General features: G+C 41.7%; 1 protein-coding gene and 1 long non-coding RNA gene across 2 annotated transcripts; one reads left to right on the plus strand and one right to left on the minus strand.

The window, feature by feature from the left end:
• Window positions 1-5,478: 5,478 nt before the first annotated feature.
• On the minus strand, window positions 5,479-7,944 carry RPRM (reprimo, TP53 dependent G2 arrest mediator homolog). Its single transcript, XM_075831088.1, has one exon. The coding sequence runs from the start codon at window positions 7,743-7,745 to the stop codon at window positions 7,341-7,343; it is 405 nt and encodes a 134-aa protein (XP_075687203.1). The 5' UTR covers window positions 7,746-7,944; the 3' UTR covers window positions 5,479-7,340.
• Window positions 7,945-10,617: 2,673 nt separating this feature from the next.
• Window positions 10,618-16,459, plus strand: LOC142656203 (uncharacterized). Its single transcript, XR_012849620.1, has 3 exons — window positions 10,618-10,673; window positions 11,449-11,501; window positions 16,287-16,459. It is a non-coding gene; the product is annotated as an uncharacterized LOC142656203 (long non-coding RNA).
• Window positions 16,460-27,718: the final 11,259 nt, after the last annotated feature.

Genomic DNA, 27,718 nt, shown 5'->3' on the forward strand with positions numbered 1-27,718 from the left:
ATTAGTTTCAGGATAGAAGGCAGAGGAGAAGGACAGATCAATCTCAAACTTTTTACAGAAGGCTCTCCAAAACAAAGAAACAAATTGTACCCCTCTGTCAGAAACAATATTGACAGGAACCCCATGGAGACGCAGGATGTGTTTGACAAACAGAGTAGCTAACGTCTTGGCGTTGGGTAGTTTCTTGAGGGGCACAAAGTGGCACATCTTACTGAAGCGGTCTACTACCACCCACACCACCGACCTGCCTTGAGATGGAGGCAAATCGGTGATAAAATCCATGGAGATATGGGTCCAAGGTCTCTGGGGAATGGGCAAATAACGTAGTAAGCCCGCTGGTCGGGACCTGGGAGTCTTGGACCTAGCACAAACCTCACAAGCGGCGACGTAGACCTCAACGTCTTTAGGCAACCCAGGCCACCAATAGTTTCTGGCAATGAGGTGTTTGGTACCCAGGATGCCTGGATGACCAGATAGTGCGGAGTCATGATTTTCCCTAAGTACCCTTAGCCGGTATTGCAGGGGAACAAACAGCTTGTCCTCAGGAAGGTTCCCGGGAGCTGAACCTTGATCAGCCGCAATTTCAGAGACTAAATCAGAATCAATAGAAGAAATGATTATACCAGGAGGCAAAATACAAGCAGGATCTTCCTCCGAAGGAGGGCTGGCCATGAAGCTACGCGACAGTGCATCGGCTTTAATATTTTTAGACCCAGCCCTATAGGTAACCAAAAAGTTGAATCTGGTAAAAAATAGCGCCCATCGAGCTTGTCTCGGGTTTAGCCTCTGGGCAGATTCTAGGAAAACCAGATTCTTGTGGTCGGTAAGGACCGTTACCTGGTGCCTAGCCCCCTCCAGGAAGTGGCGCCACTCTTCAAATGCCCATTTAATGGCTAAGAGTTCGCGGTTGCCAATATCATAGTTACTCTCAGTGGGCGAAAACTTCCTGGAGAAGTAGGCACAGGGACGGAGATGGGTGAGGGACCTGGTACCGTGGGACAAGACAGCCCCCACTCCCACCTCGGATGCGTCAACTTCCACGATAAATGGCTCCATTTGGTTGGGCTGAACCAGCACCGGGGCCGAGATAAAGCACTTCTTAAGGACCTCAAAAGCCTGGACAGCCTCAGGAGGCCAGTGGAGGAGATAAGCACCTTTGCGAGTGAGGTCCGTAAGAGGCTTAGCGATGACCGAGAAGTTAGCAATAAATCTCCTGTAATAATTAGCGAACCCCAAAAAACACTGTAACGCCTTCAGGGAGGCAGGTTGGACCCATTCCGCCACAGCCTGGACCTTGGCGGGGTCCATGCGGAATTCATGAGTAGTGAGGATTTGACCCAAAAATGGTATCTCCTGTACCCCAAACACACATTTTTCGGTTTTCGCAAACAGTTTGTTTTCCCGAAGGACCTGGAGCACCTTCCTGACATGCTCAATGTGGGAGGACCAGTCCTTGGAAAACACCAGTATGTCATCAAGGTACACTATAAGAAATACCCCCAGGTAATCTCTCAAAATCTCATTTATGAAATTCTGGAAGACCGCAGGAGCATTACACAACCCAAAGGGCATGGCGAGGTATTCGAAATGACCTTCGGGCGTGTTAAACGCAGTCTTCCACTCATCCCCCTCTTTGATGCGGATAAGGTTATACGCTCCCCGTAGATCAAACTTAGAGAACCATTGGGCCCCCTGAACCTGATTAAAGAGATCAGGAATCAAAGGAAGGGGATACTGGTTCCTTACAGTGACCTTATTCAAGTTACGGTAGTCAATGCATGGCCTAAGACCACCATCCTTCTTCCCTACGAAGAAGAAGCCAGCACCTACCGGAGAAGTAGAGGGGCGAATGTAACCCCTGGCCAGGCATTCCTGGATATACTCTCTCATGGCTTCACGTTCGGGACAAGAAAGATTAAATATCCTACCCTTAGGAAGCTTAGCTCCTGGTACCAATTCGATAGCGCAATCGTATTCTCTATGAGGAGGTAACACTTCGGAGGCCTCCTTAGAGAAAACATCAGCGAAGTCCTGAACAAACTCAGGTAGCGTGTTCACCTCCTCAGGGGGAGAAATAGAATTAACAGAAAAACATGACGTCAAGCATTCATTACCCCATTTGGTAAGCTCCCCAGTATTCCAGTCAAACGTGGGATTATGCAACTGCAACCAGGGAAGGCCTAAAACCAAATCTGACGATAATCCCTGCATCAACAGTACAGAGCACTGCTCCAAATGCATGGAGCCAACAAGGAGTTTGAAAACAGGGGTATGCTGAGTAAAATAACCATTAGCAAGAGGAGTGGAGTCGATACCCACTACCGGGACAGGTTTAGGCAAATCAATCAAAGGCATAGCTAGAGACATAGCAAATTCCACAGACATGATATTAGCAGAAGACCCTGAATCCACGAAGGCACTGCCGGTAGCAGACCTACCACCAAAAGAGACCTGAAAGGGAAGCAATATTTTATTACGTTTCATATTTACGGGAAATACCTGTGCGCCCAAGTGACTTCCCCGATGATCACTTAGGCGCGGAAGTTTTCCGGCTGCTTATTCTTACGCCTAGGACAGGTGTTCACTTGATGCTTGTCATCCCCACAATAGAAGCAGAGACCATTCTTCCTGCGGAACTCTCTACGTTGTCGGGGGGACACGGAGGCCCCGAGTTGCATAGGTACCTCCGAGTCTTCCGTGGAAGAGCGAAGCAACGGGACCTCCGGAGGCATCATGGGGGAGTCAGAGGGGAAAACACAGAAACGTTCAAGCTGTCGTTCCCTGAGACGTCGGTCAAGTCGTACCGCTAAAGCCATAACCTGATCTAGAGAGTCAGAAGAGGGATGGCTAACTAGCAGGTCTTTCAGGGCGTTCGACAGACCCAACCTAAACTGGCACCTTAAGACAGGGTCAATCCACCGAGAAGCTACGCACCACTTCCTAAAGTCAGAACAATACTCCTCAACAGGTCTCTTACCCTGACGTAAGGTCACCAGCTGACTCTCGGCAAAGGCAGTCCTGTCAGTCTCGTCATAAATGAGTCCGAGAGCAGAAAAGAAACGATCAACGTAGGAAAGTTCAGGGGCGTCAGGACCCAAGGAGAAGGCCCACTCTTGGGGCCCTTCCTGGAGCCGGGACATAATTATACCCACCCGCTGACTCTCAGAACCTGAGGAATGAGGCTTTAAGCGAAAGTAGAGCCTACAACTCTCCCGAAAGGAGAGAAAAGTCCTCCGGTCCCCTGAGAACCGGTCAGGCAACTTGAGGTGGGGTTCAAGAGGTGAGGTGAGGGGCACTACCATGGTAGCGTCAGGCTGGTTGACCCTCTGAGCCAGGGCCTGGACCTGTAGGGAGAGACCCTGCATTTGCTGGGCCAGGGTCTCAAGGGGGTCCATAGTAGTGTCAGGGAGCAGGGTAGACTAGGTATACGTGCTTGTGATTATGTAATGACGGGGGTAGGGAAACGGACAAGTGAGCCCTAATCTACCCGCCACTCTGTCCCTGCCTACTTGCAACGACCCGCCCTAGGCGACGGGGTACAACTGGGCGGCGGTCCGTACGCTCAGTAAGTGCACGAGACAAACAGACAAGGGAACACAAAGCAAAGGGAAAGGGGCAGTTGCCCACGGCAACACCGTGAGCAACAAGAGTGGTGAACGAGCCAAGTCAAACCAGGAGTGCACGAGGTACCAAACGCAGAGCAGGAGAGTAGTCAGAAAGCCAGGGTCAGTATGGAGCAGGATCAAATAGATAGAAGCTGTAGCTGGGCCAGGAAACCACACGAGAAGAATCACAAGCAAAGGAGGAACAGGAAAGGCAGGTATAAATAGACAGAGGGCGGGAGCTAGCTCCGTCTGGCCAGGCTGTGATAGGCTCTCCCACTCCTAAGCCTGCCATCCTGAGTGGTGGAAGATGGAGTCAGTCTCAGAGACATAGACTCAGGTGCAGAGTATACACAGAAGTTGTGCCTGGCAGATCCTTTACAATAACTTTATAAAATTGTAAAATTACATCTAGACTCCCCACTGTTGTTGATAATTACTGGTTTTCGGTGTCTTTTTCTGAGGGTATATCAGTGTTTAAAGTGTAGCCCTAATTTTAATAGATTAATATCATGGATCTCCATTATATTCAATTTCCTAATCTACTCCAATGAGAAGAATTACTCCTGCGACAAGAAGCTGGTGGCAGTAATACAAATTCCCCATAGTTGCCCCTGGTGACTGTCACCAAACTTTACCCCTTTTGACCCATCTCTATCTCTATAGTGACGGGCCGAAGGGAAACTTCTATAAAAGGCGCAATTCAGCTAATATGGGTATATTGGGAAATTGCAAACAATTAAATTCCTTAATATTTTATCCTATGTACTTCCAAACACAAGGTCCCATTTAAAGTCATCTTATAGTAATACATCAAGAAACTGCTGTTTATAAAATGTCCTTAAGGTACATTCATATGGGGCGGGAATTGTGCAGCAGGGAGCTACACGCTTACCACACCACGGCAGAATTGTATAGTAAACATGTACTTTTGTGAAAGTTTATCTATGGTTACGGTTTTTGAAAACGATTACTTATTTGTATTTACATGCGTGTTTGCCGCAGTGTCGTTTGGTTGCGACTCTCTGCTGCACCATTACTACCCCATGTGAGTGCTCCTTAATTATCTGTTATCAGAATGACTCCCTTTTACAAGCTCGATCCAATAACAAAACATGTTGCTCTTTAAGGTATCCTGTATACTGTCTGTAGCGCTAATATAAAACAGTTTGGGGGGAATTTATAAAGCCCTATATGCCAGTTTTCTGGCTTAGAAAAGTCACAATTAGCGGAAAAACTTACTTATTGCACAAACATTTTGTGACTTTTCTATTTTTAGCTTCTTTTAAAAAAAAGTGGGCGGGGCTTAGCAGAAGAATGTAATTTACTATAACTTATGGCAAACTATAGCGCAAATCTATTCCAACTGTCACTTCTCCGGACATGTCTATTTTAAGTAAATACTTGTATTCCTCATGAAATAACAATTCTGGAACATATTTTCTTAGAACTCTGCATTGTGCCGTTCCTCTTATATTCTTCCTAGAAATTTATGAATAAATTGACAACTGGGCGTTACCATTCCCCTTGTCAAAGAGGAATGTCCCTACACAGTCTCTTTTTGTCTGTACTGATTGGTCATTGTCAGTCTGTGTAGGGACACACCCCCAACTGGTAACCCCTAGTTGTCAACTTATTCCTAAATTTCTAGGAGGAATAACAGAGGAACGGCACAACGTAGAGCTCTAAAAAAAAGATGCTCCAGAATTGTTATTTTATGGGGATTACAATTATTCAGGAGAGGTAACAGGTCCTCTTTAAATATGTGTGTCCCACAGTGGGGTAACTACAGGTCTTATTAACTACACAGTACTTTTCATATGAGTTAACAAATTTTTTATGATTTCAGGATTTAAATAAAAAACACAGCACAACATTCAGTTTACCAATATTTTATTTATGAAATGTCATAGTGTAAAAGTATAATGCCTTGTCCATCATATATAAAAAAATTATTGTAATACAGTCTCATCAGTTGCGCACTGGAAGTTCATCCGCTCATCTCCCCATGTTTGTTTTATTGTACTATGGCCTTGTACAGAGGCGTCGAATCAGAACGACCCATTAATTGTTCCGTCCGTCACTTGTCAGGACGAGAACGTTTATTACAATAGGTTCCTATATGGACCTTTCCAGTGTTGTACCGACTATAAATTCAACTCGTCATGTCTGATTATTCATTTGAATTACAGATTTCTTAAAGAGATACTTTTCATATCCATTGCTGATTTGACACATGCAATTGATTTAATTACAGGTGTTCATTTGATAAATATAGCTTTTCCTGCTTTTTTTTTCTCCAAAAATATTCATAAGGTAACAGGTCTAAGGATAGGAATATCTAATATACAATGCAATAGCTCCCCTCCCCCCTTGCTATTTGGTTTTCTGGCGTAGCTATATTGCACCTGCTTCCTTGTTAACTGTTTATATTAATCAATTCAGCTTTTTCCTCATCTCCGTATCCAGATGGAGATAGAGCCATTAAAGAGATACCACTTTTTTTTCCCCACATTTTTCCTCATATCCAAATTTAGAATAAAAAAAAGTTACAGATGGTGCTAATAGCAAAATGAGTTAATCAACATAATTAACCACTAAAGTTTAAACTTGTAACGTCCAAAAAAATAAAAAATAATATAATACATGTTATTGAAATCAGTCAGTAGTAATAGATAGTGTTTAATATTACAAAACATTACACAAAAACACTTCAAACAAAATCAAATTGGAAGATTCAAGGCAATTATCTGTATGTTTACTGTATGTAGGCATGCACACTATAGAAAATCAGTTTGTGAATTTTTTTCACATTGAAATCATAGGTGAATTTTTTTTAATATATACCAGACTGAAAATTATATTTTTTATAAAATCCAAAAATAGTAATAACATTATTTTTGAATATATTTTTTTATATTTCTTGTGGTATATAATTGAATTGTGTCAACAGTTTTTTTGTTTTTTCCCCCCCCCAACAGAATAGTATTCAAAAGGAAGCAAAAAAAATGTCCAAGATTAAAGAAATTTCCCTTTAATTTTTAACTCAATAAACCATTCACGAAAATGATCTTCGAACCAAGGTTGTGAAAAAACAAAACGGCAAAAGTACAACAACAAGTATAGAACATATCAAATTAGAAAGATAGAAAACATTCACAGTTTCCTTTTAAAAAAACAATAACAAGGGAGTGAAAAAAGAAAAATATGGAAAATCAAATAAATTTTTTTCATTTTCCAAAAATAACAGGAAGAATAAATAATGCCTCGATTTTATCAAAGATACAGTATCAAAGTGTTTTGTCTTTGAAGGAAAAAAAAAACAACTTCAGTAATAAAAAAAAAAATATTACAATCAAAGTACTGAAATATACCCGGTTTCAAGCTAAAAACAAAATAAAATCAAGTATCTGTGCTTTACACAACCGTACGTTACATTCCCACAAATTCTGCTTTGGAGATAATCATTGACTTGACCCATTTTCCCCCAATCTTTTCTAAAGCGCTTTTGTATCAGTTTTAGCCTCACTCCGGGCTTTCCATCAGAGAATTGTTCGCAGCAACTTCTCAAGCCTTTGTCTTTTTCTTCCTTCGTATCCATCATCCGATAAAAAAAATCTCCTCTTTATTTTTGACCGTAATTCTTGCTCCTTCAACAAACGGGACAGAGAAACAAAAGGCAAAACGTGTTGCTTCAGACATTGGTGAAGACGTCAACGATATTCTTTCTTGGTTCTTTCAGTAAGGACCAACAATTACTGCTTCAACTTCTTTGGACGGTCTTCGGTCTTTGACCAAAAAGTTTATCATCCCTTCAGACTTGATGAGAAGATTGCATCCTAAAAAGAAGATTCCAAAAACTACGGTCAGGGACAGAACGCACATGACTGCGATCTGAACCACCCTCATGATAAATAAGTTCTTTTCATCCACAGCGGGCTCCGGAAAGCCATCGTCTGTTACCACTGACGCTTGGGTGCAACATCCCAGTAGGTTACCCAACGCGTTGCTACTGTTGGTGAGCAAAACCACAGCGTCTGTTTGATTCATGTTCCCAAAGTTATTGTACAGCAACGGAAAGTCGAACAGGTGGTCCCTCTGCAAATGGAGAAAAGAATTCAAAGAAAAGAACCCATTAATCATTGGATTTTCCTTCTCCTCCCTCTCCTGCTGCTTCACAAGGGTGGTAATGTTATAGCGAGGAATAAAGCCTCTCCGCTTGCTTGCTCGCAGTCAGTCTTTAGAGTGCCCTTTTTTTTCCTGCAATTTTAGTCAGTTTCTTTCAGTTCACATGCAGCCAAGCAGAAAAGAAAGCTGCCGTCTTTATCTGTCTATGGTTATTATAAAGCTCAGGATCCAACCATTAACCGGAGGGAGGTGTTTGAATCCATTAGTAGAGATCTACTGGAGATGTAAGGACACAGCGCCACCTTAAGGTAGTTGACTGCAATGACTTTAAGGTTAGGAAACTAATTGCATTTGCGAGAATACATTTCACTAGTTAATGGTTTATGTTATGCAAGGAGCACATCAATGAGATATTAAAAATAGTTTAAGTACACAAAGTCATTGTCTACATAAAAGTTGTGCTGAGATTTAGAGTATCTCATCGTTATAAGGTAAATCGCAATGTAAATGGTATTCTTTTTTAAAAGTAAAGCAAAGTGTTTTTTCATTTTAATATATACAATTGAATGAATGAACAATACCAAAAATGATTCATTTCCCCTATCGCTTTGTTGTTCGATTGGTACCTGTATTTTTTTTAGATCCAATTTCTTAAAACGCAGAAAAGTATCCCCTCCTGCAGACATCCGTTATTATTACATATTTGTTATACTGAATACCAATTGTCATTAGACAAAGGAAAGGTGATGACATTTTTTTTTACTTTTAGTCATTTTTAAAGGAACTATTACCAAAACCCACTATCACAAAGTAAAAAAGTTAAAAATAAAACCAAATACTGCTTGATGTCACTCTTTCAAATCAAAGATTTGCTATGTATTGATCTTCAGGCCTCATGCACACGGCTATATTATGACTGTACACATTTTGGGTTGCACAGAGCCGTAATACGGCACCTATTGAAGTCTAAGGGCACATACTGTGCCTCTGTATTGTTTTTGTACAGAACCATGTTCCATGGGTTTCCATATTACGGAGGTATTTTCCCCTAGAAGCATTGCTAAAACTTCCAGAGGAAAATACCTCCATAATGGTGTGCTGTATGGCACCGTACTGCGGCACAAGGCGTGTCTAGGGATCTGTAATCTGGCTAGGACTCCATGTGCCGCCATATAGCATTACCATGTGCAATGATGCCTTAGTGTGACTGTGAGCGAGAAATAGTCATCAGAAGTTTCTACAAGAACAGTATGCCGGGACCTTTCTAGCCACAGGATTTCTAAATGAGCACAAAGTTCTTTAAGAAACTTTAGACTTTGTTCACATTGGTTATTTGTGCCACGTTTTGGACACCTTGTTTACCTGTCATTTTTGCAAAAAGACACAGCAAAAATGCTGCAACCCCAGCAAGAACATAATGTGCTAGATTCAAGCCTGGCTCTGTTTTCGGTTATTGCTCCAAGGAGTCGCCTGTGAGTTATATGGATGATTATTATTACCAGTAAGATTATAAAGATGATATTATTAAGACGTAAGAGCATGAACCCAACAATAAAGCCAATATAGGAGCCCCGCTTGTCATCTGTGATATACCAAAAGGGCTCAAGATTAATATAGGAGTGTAATAATTTGGCCCGGGGGTCGGGTGCTGTTTAGTGGGTGGCTGATGCACCCACGTGCTTCTTTTTAACAGTGCATCTATACATGCCCTATAATAAAAGGGTCCCTCATGACTACTGCCCTTAAATTCCAGTGATGTCCATACACTGACTTGCTCACACCCTTCTGCAAACCTTCCCAGGCAATGTACTTATAATTTCTGATATTTTTCTGTGTATCTTAACTATGTTTGTATATAATCAGCATTAGGTGAGCCAGGGGTCTCCTTGAACTTGTGCACCCCCCCCCCCCCCCCGGACCTCTCCGGACCGAGCCTGGTGCTTGTTTGCTTTCTCCTTGCCCGACCCTTTTTAAATGAGAATAGTGATGTGACTAAAAAAACAAATCCCCTCTTACTTTTCTGCTGACGGGGGATAGAGAAGGGGGATAGTGCCACACTAAGCTGCTTCCCCTATGAGTCCTCTATACCAATTATATTCCACACAACTCCACTAGACTATAGAAAGACCTGACTGATCAGGGTGTATGGCGAGAAACAAAAAGATGTAAAAGTTGCAGGGGCCATGTTCAGTAAATAATTTAAAGTTGTCGGAAGGCGCAAATCCCTTCAAAAGTCATTTTCACAAGGGCGTAAGATACGTATTTTAGAGTCCATAGCACTGCTGATATAGTGCCCCCGTGGTTCTGTAGAACTGGACTTAGATTACCAGAGGGTTTTGAAATGATCTAAATCTAATGCAGCCGTGTGAAAGCAGCCTTCATATTTATTCCATCTAGTCTCTCTATTTTTAGGGTGCATCTGCTATTCTGTATGCATTTATTTTATCATCCTCCCTCATTACCATAAATCAGACAGCGATCTGAGGAGCAAATTCACTTTTCACTCAAATGTAGCAGAGCTGTCAGTATTGTCATAAACACATCTAGCAGTGAGGGATATGGGAATGAGCGCGCAACATGAAAACTAAAAAGCAACCGAAAGCAATTAGCGCTCCTAATTTGCATGTCACTACCCCCACACTTCCAGAAATCAGCTCAACTATTATTATTATGGTTGTCCTTGGTTGCCTCAAACAATGAGTCCTCTATAGAAATAAGGGGTTAATTGTCTTACCTTGGAAACGTCTGTAAATAGCATCGCTGAAAATAAGACGTGAACGCAAAAAGCATTTTCCGGATACGTGAAAATGAAATTTAGAAGCAGAATGTCCCTAAAATAAGTCAATGCTCACCTGTTTGGAGTATTGTACAGAAGAAATGTTGTAGCATTGAGTGAGCCGAGCTCTTAAGACGCCTTGTGAGGGACTCAGGGATACGAGAAGGGTAAGATTCTTGGAGTGATCGCTCTGGAGTGATTTTACCACTTGATTTCTATAGCAGCCTTGTTCTGGCAGAAGCTCAGAGACCGCAGAAGAATTTCCATGATACGGCTGCACTAAGAGCTGTGATCTGAACTGTTGCTGCCATGCCCCATAGTCCCAGGGTAATAACCTGCCATTGTATTGTCCCTATGGAGCAGACGATGGTTGTACCTTTACTAGTGACTTCTAATATGATGACATCACAAGATTCATTTAAACACAAATTTTGGTTAACCTTTTATTTACCAGACAATTTTTCTTTTTTTTTTACTATTGGGCTGTGTACAATAACTGTTGTTTTTTTATTCGCGGTAATTATATATTTGAAACATTGTTGTAAAAAAAAAAAAAAAAGATGTATATTCATTTTCTGTAATTTGTGCCTTAAAGCGGTTTTCCCATCGAAAGCATTTTTGGCATAATAATTGCATTATAGGTGGGAGTCCCAGACGTGTGCCCCCCACCTATCGGAAGATCATATGTTCTCTGGTGCCCTTTTGCGGATACAAAGCGGATGTGTTGCATCTTTTTCCTGCATGTGGCTCTCCCTGTTGAAGTCCATGGGAGTTATGGAAAGAGCTGAGTAGCTCCCGTTGACTTCAACTGAGTAGCTCCCATAGATTTCAATAGACTCCCACCTATTGAGAATTTATGGCAAAACATGTGGGTATGGCATCAATGCTTCGGATTGGGATACTCATCGGACTTTCTAATCATTTGTTTATATTGTTTTACAGAGATTTGCCTGAGGGAACACTGTTCAATACATCAGCAATACGGCACATCAGAGGTACATTATGGACCTTTATAATTCTTTGGGTGCCATAGTTTGGTCATGTACATGAGGGGTAGCACAAGTAGACCACTGATGTGCAGTACGACCAGTACCGAATATCTGTAAACCTGGGGTAACCAGTCCGTAGTGCCTATCCCTACAAGCACAACCCTTTAATGAGAATTTCCACTTCTGACCTGACAGTCCATACCAATTATGCATCTATTGAGTGACAAAGACGTTTATGCACATTATTGCCAGCGTGGTCTGTGGCATCAGTTGGGACAGAGCCGTGCTTTGATTTATCATAAAGTCTGGTCTAGACAACTTTGCCCTTGGAGCCATGCAAATCCTGAATATAAAGTCAGGGTACCCCCTGATAGTAGTTTTATAGGGTATGTATGGTATTGAAGTTCAGCCCCATTCTGTTAAATCGGGACGACCTGCAATACCAGACACAACCTTGGACAGGCGCTGTTTCTTGAAACAAAAGTAGAACTTTTTTTCTAATCCTGGACACTTTAACTATTTTACAAAATTACCTGACTGATTTTTTAAAAAAAAATGTATGCATGTAACGTGTCTGGTGATGCTATAAATGTCTACCTTATAGTGTAAGGACTTCTCGTCTGTTGATTTCAACACATGGTTCACCTATAGATAATTCTTTATCCAGGAGATCCTCGTGTCTTACCGCACGCAGGGGCTCTCCCTTAGGCCTTATTCACACGAGCGTATTTCACGTCCGTGTTACGCGCGTTAAAACAACGGACCTCACACGGACCTACGCAATTCAATGGGGCCATTCAGACATTCAGTGTTTTTCACACAGCGTGTGCCCGCTGCGTGAAACTCACTGCATGTCCTATACTTGTGCGTTTTTTGCACATCACGCACCCATTGAAGTCAATGGATGCGAGAAAATCACGGACAGCACACGGACGCACATCCGTGTGCTGTCCGTGATTCACGCACCAGTTGCTAAAGAAATGAGAAAAAGAAAACCACCTCCTTCAGTTTGTTTTGCTGATGTAAAACGCGTGAGATACGAATGACATACGCGCGTAAAAAACACAGACGCGCACCGTACACAGATGTCACACGGAACTGTTTTTTACGCGCGCAAAACGGACACACTCGTGTGAATAAGGCCTTATGCAGGAAATCTAAATATTCGTTTTAGTTTTCCATAATAGTGGTTATTCTTGGCATGGCAAGAAGGGGGTTAAAATATTCCCCCTAAAAAAAAAAAGGATTTTGGCATCTTGCAAACTTACATAATACTAAAGGGTTAAACAATTTTTATGGCCAATTAGACATAAGGGACAAGACACTCCATGGGGTCCTGAATAATAGCGACTTGCCAACCTGCTAATTGTAATGATTGGCAATGCGCTGCCATGATTACGTCGGGTGAGTGCGCACACAGGCGCGGGTACATTACATAGAGTACAGTTCAGCGGTAAGAGACTCTCTCCATGACTGGCAGACATGTCACATCCGATTCTACCCAGAACATTTCCCCAGCAGCTAAAGCAATGAAAATCCCGAATATAATCCATTGTTCTTTTTGACTCCTCGAGTCAGACCTTTCAATCTTGACAGACAGATATTTTTGCTGAAAGAGAAGAAAATCATTTTGTGAAGCTTTGTGTTTCATCTTTCTGAGCCGGTCAAGAGATGGAATAACAAAAAGTTCCAATTATATCTGTTCGGTGATCCACAGTGGAAGAAATGTGGGACATGGCAGAGCTCATGTATGATGTTTAGATGGATTCCAATGGGTGAAAATGAATCAAAAGCAGTCATAAAATATATTTAATATGTTTTTATCTAGACAAAGTTCATCTATTCATTTTTGCATTTAAATCGTACCTCCAATGAAAAATAGAAACTTCCCAGTGCTCATAGATTTTCCTGTACAGAAACTTTTATGGAGACTTTCACCTCAAAACATCAGTTTGTGCTGCCGACCTCTCCTTAAAGGTGTATTCCCAACTCAGACATTTATGACATATCCATAGGATATGCAAAAAATGTTTGATAGATGTGAGTCACAGCTCTGGGACCCGTACCTATCTCCAGATCGGGGGTCACCAGACCGTGTCCCGCCTCGGCCCCAGGTGGAGAAGGAAAAGAGAGGTGCACGGATCTCTTCATTAATTTTTATGGGAGTTACGGAAAGTCAAGTAAACCGCCACCTCTCCAATCATTCCTCACCTTACCAGGCAAAAAAGGGTTGGGGGACCCCTGTTTGGAGATAGTTGTGGGTCCCTGAGTTGGGGCATTCATGGCATATCCTTAGTTGAGGATGTCTGAGTTAGGAAAATTTCACTAATGCAAGAAAGTTATTATTGGCTACCATGTTACAGATACAGAAGAGCTGCAGGCTGATGGTTATCTCTACAACCCTGGTAAAGGCCGGTGCGACGGGTGCCAATCAATGAGACATCGTTGATCGGCGCTCCTTTGCTCCTGTCACACGGAGCTATGGATGGAGACGAGCGGTCATTACTCTGATCGCTCATCCCCATACATTATTATCATGTCGTCCGTGCGTCTCCTTGTTTACAGGTAGATGTGCTGCCGCCAACGATATTTCAGTTTTTTAAAACGATACGACCAGCAGATGAACGAGCGTTTGCTCGTTCATCTGATGATCGCTGTCCTGTTTACACAAGGAAATTATCGGCAACAAGCATTCTATGAATGCTTGTCTGCCCGATAATTGCCCAGTGTAAAACCCCCTTTAGTCACATTACATTTCGCGCTCCAAGACTGATTGCTTCAATCGGAGTTAATGCTGCTGTGATCACAGGACTTTATGAACTGTTCCCTCTACAGAAACGCTAAAAACTTGTAATTAGTTTTATGGGTTTTCAAGTTATTTTAGCTCCTATCTATCGAAAAAAAAAAAAAATTCAAAGAATGGGCAGCACTCCAAAGATAAAGGGAAAAAAAGAGCTAATTTATTAGCCCTGGTGATAGTGAGTAGTATAGTGAAGACATTAACTCCCTGCACTGTGGGCTGCAAGGCTCTTACCTCTTGCTCCTCCATCTGTGGCTGTATACTGTATACTGCCCAGACACACAGATACTACATCAGCTATCAGCCAATCACAGAGCAGCAATCTAACTCAGCAGGGAGGAAGTAAAGGACTGCAGTAATTCAGGTCTCCTCCTGTTCTGCCCCTAATGAATAGATTGTGCAGCCTGAAAGTCAATGTGGATAATGAACAGCTTTTTAATCCTAGATAAGAGACTTGAATTTATAAACGGAGGTGCTAATTCTAGGGGAATGCTATAAATTGAAATGAGGAACTGAGAAGGGAACATGCCCCTAATAATATTAAACTAGAGGGTGTACCTGTGCCCATTAAGTGCTCTCCAACCTCTGAACACGGAGATGAAGGATGACGTGCCATTTATGCCCCTCTCCTCTGTGAGAAGGTCCATGCCTGGGTCTTTGGGGGGACGGGACTAGGCGTAGATATTGTTTCACTGGATGCTGCCACATCAGCCATGGGCATTGAAGGCTTTGTATTGGATTAGAAACATTCTGCCTTTTTGCCTGCAGAAACAGCAGCTTTGTAAACTTATTTATTACCCTCTCATTTATGGGTTTCAGCCTCAATTCATGTAAAAGGCAGAAGGTCACTACTCACTTGGAGCCGGCAGAAGCATCATGGCACCAGAGGACCAGGAAGGGAGCGAGGAAGTCGTGGGACGTCATCTCATGGTGTCACTGCTATTGGGGGCATCTGTGGCTGGCACAAGCTTAATAGCGGTCCTCTATGCCTGGTGCAGGCTTAGTAAAAGTCCATCTACGGTTGGGGCAGGCTGTAAACAGGATGTAAAAGGGGCAACTGAGGCTGGCACACTGGGAACCTTAGTAGCATCCTATTGGGAACATTGAGATCAATAATACGGTAAGGCCTCGTTCACACGGCAAGAGACAAAAACGATGTGTAAACGCGTCAAAAACGCATGTTATGTTCACACGCAGTGTTTTCAGGCGTTTTTCGGGGTGTTTTTTGCCCCTTTTTTATGCATTTTCCATGAATTTTTTGGGCGTGCAATTAGGAATTCCATTGAATATGGGAATTAAGCGCATTTTCAATGTGATTTTGGCGTGTTTTACAAGAATTGACCTGATGCTTCTTTTTTTATAAAACGCGTTTTTTAAACACACGAGCGTAAAAAAACCGTGTCGTATGCACTACAATGCGTTTTCCCATTGATGTCAATGGGAAGATTAACGTATTTGTTTTGATGCCTTTTTTTACGTGTTTTATCGGTGCGTAAAATGCAGCAAAAAAGGCGTCAAATACACACCGTGTGAACAAGGCCTTATACAGAAAACCTTAGTGTTACACCCAGCATCTTTTTGTGTTGGACAACGACGGCTATACGACTTGTCCCTTTTGTTCTTGGGGAGAGAGGATGATCACTTGACTCCAACAAAATCTCAATAAAAGGATTATACAATGAATAAGCTTTATTTACGTAAATTACGTTCTTTTTTTTCCGCATATGATTCTCTGTGTTCAGTGGACAGGTGAGACAACATTGTCTAATACATTGGTGTTACGGAAAGTGCCGCTGGTGAAATAACATATGTTATGCTGACATCTAGTGGTTGAGTGTGGTGTTGCGCGTTATCACTTTTACCTATAATGCGTATGTTCACCTTTAAACACTATTTACAGGATAGCATTGATAAACATAGCAGGTTATTGGATGTGGGGCTTATACATTGATGTTTAGAGAACCCTTCTTTAAATACTTTTTTTTTTTTAGAGAATTCTGCGTTAATAAAGAGGATCCCCAGCTGGCAACCTCATTTATTAGTCAGAGAGGAGTAGGCACAGAGCTCGTTCTGGAGGACCCAGCATATCCATGCATTACATCAGCCTACTGATTGCAAAGAGGACTGTGTAATCATTTACTTTGCGTTTGGCAGCGATTTGTCAGCAGCAGGACACCCTATAATCAATTTATCATCGTGGACCCCTTCTAACCAAAAGAGATCGTCTGAAGCAAAAAACTCCTTTAACACGCAACATGTTGCGGTCATTCTAAGCACAGATTACATTGGCGGAAATGTCCATCTTTATAGCATGAAAGTTTAAGTTTCGAGCACAATTATTAAGTTTAGAAACTTTGTACATACAGTATTTTGTATTCACAATTCTGCTGGTTGTTATAGGAGACAGTCAGCAATCTTGTCATCAGACACGCTCCCAACAGTTAAGCTGACATCCTATAATTCAGTGGGAGAGGTATTTTTTCCTACATCATTACTACACCGTGTTTCAAATTATTTTGCACATTGGATTTAAGTGTCATAAATATTTAATTATTAGTTTTTCAATTAAACTCATGGATGGTATTGTGTCTTAGGGCTCTTTGGATCATTGTAATCAATCTCAGACCCCTGTGATAATTAGTTTGCCAGGTGTGCCCAATCAAAGGAAAACTACTTAAGAAGGACGTTCCACATTATTAAGCAGGCCACAGGTTTCAAGCAATATGGGAAAGAAAAAGGATCTCTCTGCTGCTGAAAAGCGTGAAATAGTGCAATACCTTGGACAAGGTATGAAAACATTGGATATTTCAAGAAAACTTAGGCATGATCATCATACTGTGAAAAGATTTGTGGCTGATTCAGAGCACAGACGGGTTCATTCAGATAAAGGCATAATGAGGAAGGTTTCTGCCAGACAAATTAATAGGATTAGGAGAGCAGCTGCTAAAATGCCATTGAAAAGCAGCAAACAGGTATTTGAAGCCGCTGGTGCCTCTGGAGTCCCGCAAACCTCAAGGTGTAGGATCCTCCAGGTTTGCAAGTGTGCATAAAGCTATTATTCGGCCACCCCTAAACATTGCTCACAAGCAGAAACGGTTGCAGTGGGCTCAGAAATACATGAAGACTAATTTTCAAACCGTGTTGTTTGCTGATGAGTGCCGTTCAACCCTGGATTGTCCAGATGGATGGAGTAGTGGATGGTTGGTGAATGGCCACCATGTCCCAACAAGGCTGCGACGTCAGCAAGGAGGTGGCGGAGTCATATTTTGGGCTGGAATCATAGGGAGAGAGCTGGTAGGCCCCTTTAGGGTTCCTGACGGTGTGAAAATGACCTCTGCAATCTACGTAGAGTTTATGACTGACCACTTTCTTCCGTGGTACAAGAAGAAGAACCGTGCCTTCCGTAGAAAAATTATCTTCATGCATGACAATGCACCATCTCATGCTGCAAAGAATACCTCTGTGTCATTGGCTGCTATGGGCATAAAAGGAGAGAAACTCATGGTGTGGCCCCCACGTTCCCCTGACCTCAACCCTATTGAGAACCTTTGGCGCATCCTCAAGCAAAATATCTATGAGAGTGGGAGGCAGTTCACATCAAAACAGAAGCTCTGGGAGGTTATTCTGACATCCTGCAAAGATATTCAAGCAGAAACTGTCCAAATACTCACAAATTCAATGGATGCAAGAATTGTGAAGGTGATATCAGAGAAGGGGTCCTATGTTAACATGTAACTTGGCCTGTTAAGTTTTTTTTGATTGAAAGAGCTTTTGATTTCTGTAAATATGACCTCCTGATGCTGCAAATTCAACAAATTACCATTTTCGTTCTCTTTACAACCTTTATTATGTTTTGATCTCTGTTGTGCATAATAATGTGAAACAGTGCATTTTGAGTTTTTTACTTCTTTGTTCAATAAAATTTGCATTACACTCCAATGGTTGATGGCTTGAAGATTATACTGACTGTCATTTCATAGACTATTTAGGAAAATCAGCGAAAAATAACATTTGCATAATAATTTGGAACGCGGTGTATATAGTAGCTGGTGTGAAGACTAAACTTCTTAGAATACAAATTTGCAGTGCGAGCTGTGTGCAGACATTCAGCCGGGAAGTAATACTGGGAGATTCCAGCTCTAATACCTGCACAATTGTGAAAGCTGCAAAGTGTCGGACGGCCTGTCAATCACCATACTGGACATTGACATCGTTTATTGGAAAAGCAAGATGGAGAAAGTGACAACCCCGGGCAGCAGCGAGACATCTGATCAGCACACGGCACGTGTAGGAAGAATCTGTTCACTCAGCGTGCACGGGGGGAGAGAAAAAACATTTACAGAAATCACTTTCTGCCTAACCCCTTAATCCTCTGTTCTCAATAATGGTTTATTTGTCTGTAAATTATAATCTTGATACCATTGCTAAAGTGGAAATACTCTCTCGATGCACTGCGTTCCCGGCATGCTCACACAAGTGACCATTCTAAATGAGCAGAGCTGCAGTGTAAAGTATAGGGAGAGGAAAACAACTGAGGTGATAAATTAGGTGGATTTTAGCATAGCGCATACTTTATTAGACAATGAAGCAAAGTTATTGATCATAACTTTGTAGATGACACTTTGAATTGCAGAAATCCTGACTATGGCTCTGTTCACATCATTATAAATGTTTTTGTTCGGTGCATACGGCGGGAAAAATCTCCCAACATCTGCAACAGAGTGTAAAACCCACAACATATGTAACTGTATACCATATAGTTGCATATGTTATTCATAGGCTGTCATGTTGGTTGCCAACCAATGTATACCTGCCGGGCAGATGCCAAATGGACACTCTTGGCAACCATTGGATCTATGGGCACGTTTAGTGCTTTAGTCGGGAAGTAATCCCGGATGCCCAGAGTCTATACTGATCAAATACACTAAACTTGGTGTGAACATGGTCTTACAATGCTGAAAAATGGCTAATAATGCTATTAACGCATACAATAAACGGAAGTTACAAGCTACCAGTCTATTCTGTGTACCCCCCGTTTGGCTCAGCTCTACTGAATAGTGATGTCATGCACAAATGTAGTGATAGGACGTGCAATATCTAGTAGACCTTGATAATGAAGATTTATTGCATTACTAGAAAGCTCCAGTAGAGGGCGAGAACACACTACATTGTATCGCACATATATACTGTATACTGAGCTGGTCCAAAAATCGTGCACATTCCATTAGCAATAGAGGACCACATTTACTAAGACTGCCGAGAATATAGTTGGAGTTAGTATATTTGCACCAAATTTATTAAAAGGCGCAAGTTTTAATATATTTGAAGCATTTTGACCTCACAGGCAAAAGCAAAAATATCTAATTTTGCACCATAAATTCTCGCCATTTCCACTTAGTTTAGTTAAAAAATGTGGCCTAAAATACGTCTCCTCAGAGACCACAGGCAGTTTTCTTGTCACTTTCAGGTGAATAATAAAGTTTTTGTACTATCAGTACACAGGCTAATGTACTGGCATGTAGATATATATGCCAGTACATTAAAGTTTAAAAATAATAAAGTAAAAAAAAAAAAAGAAAGTAATTTTAAATATTTATTTATTTTTTTTAAATACAATTTTTTTTACAATAAACATTAAAATAAAAGTTTCAATACATAAAATGTACACACATTCTGTATCCGCGCAACCGTAATAACCTGCACAACAAATATAAGCATGATTTATGATGTGTACGATGTAAAACAAGAAAAAAGAAACTGCTTTTTTTCACTTATTATTGTGAGGCACGAGGTGTGATGAATTTTGAACCTCCATGTGCCCCATTAATAGTTATTAACCCCATCATGTACCCCACACATTAACCCAATGTTGTCCATTATGACTGTGAGGTACATGATGGGGTTAATTACTATTAATGTGAGGCACATGGAGGTTCAAAATTCATAATACCTCGTGCCTCACATCAGAAAATGTAAGAACTTTTGTTTTATTAGGCTTTATTCAGACGAACGGGAATTACGTCTGTGCAACGTGCGTGATTTTCACGCGCGTCGCACGGACCTATATTAGTCTATGGGGCCGTGCGGACATGTGCGTGATTTTTACTCAGCGTGAGTCCGCTGAAAAAAAGTCACGACATGTCCGTTCTTTGGCCGTTTTGCGCGAATTACGCACCCATTGAAGTCAATGGGTGCGTGAAAACCACGCATGCCGCACGGAAGCACTTCCGTGCGAACTGCATGATTCGCGCACCAGCTGTCAAAAGGATGAATGTAAACAGAAAAGCACCACGTGCTTTTCTGTTTACAAACATCCAAATGGAGTATCATAATGATGGCGGCTGCGCGAAAAGCACGCAGCCGCGCATCATATGATGCTGCCCCACGGAGCTGTTAAGTGGCTTTTGCGCAAGCAAAACGCCACGCTCGTGTGAATCCAGCCTTATTATTATTGTTGGCAAAAACTGAAATCTGCGGGAAGTCCGCTGTGATATCCGCAACGTCTGAACTACCTGTCAAATATGCAAATGTTGGTGCAGATTCGTTGTGTAATTGCCCCGAATCTGCACCAACATTTGTAGCGGAAAATTCTGCCACGTCTGGACGTGCCCTAACAATCAATTAGGAAACTTAGTTCAGATGTTGCAGAAAATAACTGTGCAGAATTTAGGCTGCGGTGCAGATTTTTCCCTCCGCAGCAGCTTATAAGGCTGGGTTCACACGTGGCGGAATTTCACTTGAATTCCGCTGCGGACACTCCGCAGCGTTAATCCGCAGCGGAGCCGTTTCTCCATTGACTTCCACTTTAATTTAGAAGTGTTCGTTTAGACGATGCGTAAAATTCCGCTGCGGAGCATAGGCTGCGGAGCGGAATTTGGTGTCCGCAGCATGCTCTGTCTGTTGCGGAGCAGTGGCGGACTCATGGCGGAATTTCTCCATTGACTTCAATGGAGATTCTAATTTCCGCAATGAAGTCCGCAGCTGTCATGCACATGTTATGTGTGCTGCGGATGCGTCTTGCTTTTTTGACATGACATTTCTTCATTCTGGCTGGACCTATGTATTTCTAGGTCTACAGCCAGACTGAGGAAGTCAATGGGGCTCCCGGAATTACGGGAGCGTTGCTAGGCGACGTCAGTAAATAGTCACTGTCCAGGGTGCTGAAAGAGTTAAGCGATCGGCAGTAACTGTTTCTGCACCCGGGACAGTGACTACCGATCCCAATATACAGCAACCTGTCAAAAAATAGAAGTTCATACTTACCGAGAACTCCCTGCTTCTGTCTCCAGTCCGGCCTCCCAGGATGACGTTTCAGTCTTAGTGACGGCTGCAGCCAATCACAGGCTGCAGCGGTCACATGGACTGCCGCGTCATCCAGGGAGGTCGGGCTGGATGCCGAAAGAGGGACGCGTCACCAAGACAACGGCCGGTAAGTATGAAATTCGTTTACTTTCACTAGGGAAAGTGCTGGCCCTTCTCTCTATCCTGCACTGATAGAGAGAAGGGAAGCACTTTTACCGCAGTCCGCAGCAGCTAGTCCGCATCAATTTACTGCACATTTTGGGCAGATCCGCAGCCGTAATCCGCAACCCGGATTAGGTGCGGCATTGATGCGGACAGTTGCGGAGGAATTCCGCCACGTGGGGGCATGCCCTTACATTGCGGAGAAGAAGCGGAATTTCACTGCGGATTTCAGCCTTTGCAATGCAAAAACTGAAATCTGGGGCAAGTCCGCTGTGATTTCTGCAACGTCCGAATTACCTGACAAATATGCAAATGTTGCTGCAGATTCGTTGCGTAGTTGCCGCGAATTTGCAGCAACATTTGCAGCGGAAAAATTCCGCCACGTCTGATCATGCCCTTATATCATTAAAGGATAACTGTGGTTAAACTGAAGCCAGGGTTGCCAACCGTCCATACATTTCTCGATAGTCCATAAAAATACGGGTCTTTTTTCCCGTGTCCGTAAAAAAATTGATGCGTCCGTGATTTTTTTTTTCATTTGAATGTTTGTGCCATTTATTGGGATTGTTATTATCATTGGTTGAGAGGTCACAGTACATCCTGTTAATGTGTTCATATCACTATTCTAAGCTATAGACATTTATTACTCATAATCTTTACGATTCAATGTGGTTCTCCAAATTGTCCATAAAAAATGTTTGCTGTCTGTGATTGTTGTATAAGTTGTTCTGAAAAAATCGCAATCACTGGGGTGCCGATGGTTGAAATGGTCACCGGAGGCCTAATAATGGCCTCCGTGTCTGCCTTGTATGGAATCCTCCGGCGAGTCCTCATAGGCTTGCTGTCAGTGAATAACTGACAGTTATAATACATTGTACTACGTATGTAGTGCAGTGTATTAGAATAGCAATCAGGGCTTCAGGCCTTCAAGTCCCCCAGTGGGACATAAAGAAAAAGTTTAAAAAAAGTTAATAAAAATGTTGTAAAAAATCAAAAGTTTCAAGTTAAAAAAATCTAAATTGCCTTTTTTTCCCCATAATAAGACTTTTATTTTTGGAAAAACGTAAAAAAAAAAAAAAACTATACATAATTGGTATCGCCGCGTCCATAACGATCCAAACTATCAAACTATTACGTAATTCATCCCGCACGGTGAACTCCGTAAAAAATTAAATATGAAATGCAACACCAGAATCGCTGTTTTTAGGTCACATCTCCTCCCAAATTTTTTTATAAAAAGCGATCAAAAAGTCACATTTACCAAATGTACCAATAAAAACGACAACCCGTCCCGCAAAAAATTAAAATCCCTGACACAGCTTTGTGCACGCAAAAATAAAAAATGGGTCTTAGAATATGATGACACACAAAACAAATGATATTTTTTTTTTAAAAAGTGATTTTATTGTGCAAAATCTGCAATACATAAAAAAAAACAATATAATTGTGGTATTGCCGTTATCGTATCGACCCGCAGAATAAAGTTAACATGTAATTTATGGCGCACACGGTGAATGCCGAAAAAAACCCAATATAAAACAATTCCAGAATTGTTTGTTTTTGGTCATTTCCTCTTCCAAAAAATGAAATTAAAAGTGATCAAAAAGTCGTATGTGTCCCAAAATGGTACCAATAAAATCTACGGCTTGTCTTGCAAAAAACAAGCCCTCACACAGCTCCATCAACCGAAAAATAAAAAAGTTATAGCACTAGTAATGCGGTGATGAAAAAACATCCCGATATGCAGGCCGGAGGGGAACATTCCTTCAGTTTCAGGGCCCTAGTATTTAGGAACTGCGTGCATATGAATACTTATAACCAAATACTTATAACCAACTGGTAGTCTAGATAATTAAATAGCCCCCTAATAATTAACCACCGACACTTGACTTCTTTCAATGTGGGGTTGACACGGGGGTCGGCCACAGCTTTATTAATTAGGGGAGAGGGGAGAGAAAAGCTATATACTACCTAATCACCATAACCACCCCCCTTCCCTAACCATATGCCCTTCCCCTCCTAGATTAGCTGACTCACTGTGACAACAAAAAGGAGGGAGGGAAGACCCCTGCTAAACTACCTCCACTAATTATTAACCCTTACCCAGCAACAGTCCCAGTCTCAGCGGCTAATCCACCTGTGAGCCTCCAAAACTAGGAAGGAAAGGGACATGGCACATCTGTTGGAAGCGAGGGCGCCCGTATTATACCAGCGCAACACTTTCCAGCCATATTTCCTAAACTACAAAGGAGGAAAGTCCCCAAAACGTGCAGAGTGTTACAAAAGGGGGATAAGAAAGAACACCATTTATCAATGCGACACCGGCCTGTGCATAACGGATTGGTTCACAGCGTACAACACATCTATGGATATTTTTATTAATTACCCCATTATTATACCCTCATATACTCCGCACAGATTACATGTCCCCACATTATAAACTGAAACACCAGTAAAACTCAAACAAAATTACTACCAAGCAAAATTCATGCTCTAAATTGCGCTCCTTCCCTTCTAAGTCCTACAGTGTGCCCAAACAGCAGTTTACGTCCATACATATGGCATCGCCATACCCGGGAGAACCCGCCTAAGAATTTATGGAGTAATATTCTCCAGTGACACAAGCTGGGCACAACATATTGAGCAGTGAAATGGCAGATCTGTCAAAAAATTGCAATTTTCACTTTGCATCTTCCACTGCTTATTAATTTAATTTCTGAAAAACACCTGTGGGGTCTAAGTTCTCCCCTTGATAAATGCCTTTAGGGGTGTAGTTTCTAAAATGGGGTCACTTATTTTTTGGTACATCAGGGATTTTGTCAATGAGACATGGTGTCCGCAAACCATTCCAGCAAAATCTACGCTCCAAAAGTGAAATACCACTCGTCCTTTTCTTCTGAACCCTCCCATACGCCCAAACAGCAGTTTATAACCACATATGGGGTATTACCATACTGGGGAGACATTGCTTTACAAATGTTATGGTGCTTTTACTTCTTTATTCCTTGTGAAAACGAAAAATGTTGTTCTAAAACTACATCTTAAATATTTTTTTTTTAATTTTCATGGCTTAATTCTAATTAATTCAGCAAAAAATCTTTGGGGTCAAAATTCCCACTATACCCCTAGATGATTCCTCAAGGGGTGTGGTTTGCCAAATAGAGTCACTTTTGCTGTGTTTCCACTGTACTAATACTGCAGGGGGCAGGGTTCAGCAAATGTGGCATGGCGCCCAAAAAACATTCCAAAAGCCAAATAGCGCTTCTTCCCTTCAGAGCCCTACCATGTGTCCAAACAGCCGTTTATGTCCACATATGGGGTATTACCGTACTCGAGAGAAATTGCTTTACAAATGCTGGGGTGATTTTTCTCCTTTAGTTTTTGTGGAAATTTAAAAAAAATAATAATTAAACATACATTTTATTGGAAAAAAAATTAGATTTTCATTTCACAGCCTACTTCCAATAATTTCTTCAAAAAACCTGTGGGATCAAAATGCTCACTATACCCCTAGATAATTTCCTTGAGGGGATGTAGTTTCCCAAATCGGGTAACTTGTGGGGGGTTTTTGTGGGGGGTTTTCACTGTTTTGGCCCTTTAGGGGCTATGCAAATGTGACATGGCCTCCACAAACTATTCCAGCAAAATTTGGTGCTCCTTCGCTTCTGAGCCCTGCTATGTGTCCAAACAGTCGTTTATGACCACAAATTGGGTATTGCTGTACTTGGGAGAAATTGTTTTACAAATGTAGGGCTGCTATTTTTCCTTTAGTCCTAGTGGAAATTAAAAAATTATATGTTTTATTGGAAAAAAATTGAATTTTTCATTTTCACAGCCCAATTCTAGAAAAATCTATGAAACACCTGTGAGGTCAAAATCATCATTACACAGCTGGATAAATTCCTTGTGGGTTGTAGTTTCCAAAACTGGGTATTTTTTGGGGTGTTTCCTTTGTTTTGGTACCACAAAACCTCCTTAAACCTGACAGGGTACCTAAAATATAATCCAATAATCAGAAGGCCCCAAAATCCTCTAGGTGCCCCATTGCTTCTAAGGCCGGTGCTTTAGTCCATTAGGACACTAGGGCCACAGGTAGGATATTTATAAAAAACTGCAGAATCTGGGTAATACATTTTTAGTTTTATTTCTCTGGTAAAACCTTCTGTGTTACAAAAAAAAATGGATTAAAAATGAATTTCTGCAAAAAAAAAATGACATTTGTAAATTTCACCTCCACTTTGCTTTAAATCCTGTGAAACGCCTAAAGGGTTAAGAATCTTTATAAATGCTGCTTTAAATACTTTGAGGGGTGCAGTTTTTAAAATGGGGTGATTTATGGGGGTTTGTAAAGTATGGGCCCCTCAAAGCCACTTCAGAACTGAACTGGCCCCTGTAAAAATAGCCTTTTTAAATTTTCTTGAAAATGTGAGAAATTGCTGCTAAAGTTCTAAACCTTGTAACGTCCTAGAAAAATAAAAGGATGTTCAAAAAAGACATACCGTATGGGAAATGTTAATTAGTAACTATTTTGTGTAGTATTACTCTCTGTTTTACAAGCAGATGCATTTAAATGTATAAAAATGCAAATTTTTGCAATTTTTCCCTACATTTTGGTGTTTTTCACAATTAAAAACTGAATGTAACGACCAAATTTTACCACTAACACGAGAAAACAGTCTCGAAATTGCTTGGATAGGTAAAAGCATTCCAAAGTTATTACCACATAAATTGACACATGTCGGTCCACGGTTTTACGGTCGTGTGCATGGGGCCTAAGTGTTTGATTGAGAGAATACAGGATGCCATAAACAGCTGCAGTATTGTAGACAAAATACTAGAAGCTCTGCCAGTGTTCAGATGTGAGGTAAGATATGTTAACAAGTCCCATCAGACTGCAAGGACCCATTATCCACTTTACCTGCCCAGGACCTTAACCATCCTTCCTTGAATTAACACACCAACACCTTCTTTATGGAAATGTGGAAGTGGCCACAGCTTTATTCTTATTTACAAACATCGGCATGAAGACATAAATATATTTATTTTTCTCTCTCTCTCCTCCTGAAATGCCGATGCTCCCTGTCTCCATCAGGCATGTAGGGTGCTACCTCCGTCTTCATCTGCCGTACTTTCCGCCAGCTGTGACATCTACGAAAAAACCAGAAAAAACGCCAGAACAAGAATATAACCGTAGAAAAATCTTTTTTAAAAAACCAAACCAAAACCACCAGGGGAGGGAGGGCGGGTGTTTCTTCCACTGCAGCTTGAAGGTAAGAGGGCTTCCCGCTCCAAACCCCTGCCTTATATCTTCTTAACCACGCCCCTCTTACCCCTTGTTGACCAATCCTGGTCCTGGGCATTATTTTAAACCGTTCCATACTTTCTTAACCCCTTGCAGTCCCTGACACTCTCCCTAGGCGCTTCAGTGTCTACAAGAATACTAAGGCCCTGTTCACAAGGAGTTTTTTTGCAAGCGGAAAAAATCTGCCTCAGAATTCCTCCAGGAATTTTGAACTGCCTGCACTTTTTTTCCATGGATTTTGCGGCGTTTTTCATGCTGTTTTTCACCCGTGGCCATTAAAGCTAATGCAAGGACTGCGGGCAAAAAACACAGCGGAAAAACACTCAGAAACGAGCATCTAAGAACTTTCTGCCTCCTATTGATTCAATGGGAGGTCAGAGGCGGTAACCACGGCCGTTTTTTTTCCCCATGAGTGGCCAAAAGCTGTCAGGGAAAAGAACGCCTCTGCCTTCCATTGCAATCAATGGTGGGCAATTTCGGCAGTTTTTTTATTCCAACGCAGTTTTCGGTGTCAAAATCAGCGCCAAAAAACTCAGTGTGAACTGACTAATGCCTCAACTTGAGTGTGCTTCTAGGGTTAGAGGTTTCCTGAGCCTCTATTGTCAGAATATGTGTGTTGGCCCTTTAATGGAGATATTATGGCAACTATGGCAGTAA

The sequence above is a fragment of the Rhinoderma darwinii genome, chromosome 6, assembly GCF_050947455.1.
Source record: "Rhinoderma darwinii isolate aRhiDar2 chromosome 6, aRhiDar2.hap1, whole genome shotgun sequence".
NCBI classification, from domain to species: domain Eukaryota; kingdom Metazoa; phylum Chordata; class Amphibia; order Anura; family Rhinodermatidae; genus Rhinoderma; species Rhinoderma darwinii.

Coding starts and splice junctions, on each gene's coding strand:
- RPRM (XM_075831088.1), bottom strand. CDS start 7,745: ATGATTAATGGGTTCTTTTCTTTGAATTCTTTTCTCCATTTGCAGAGG.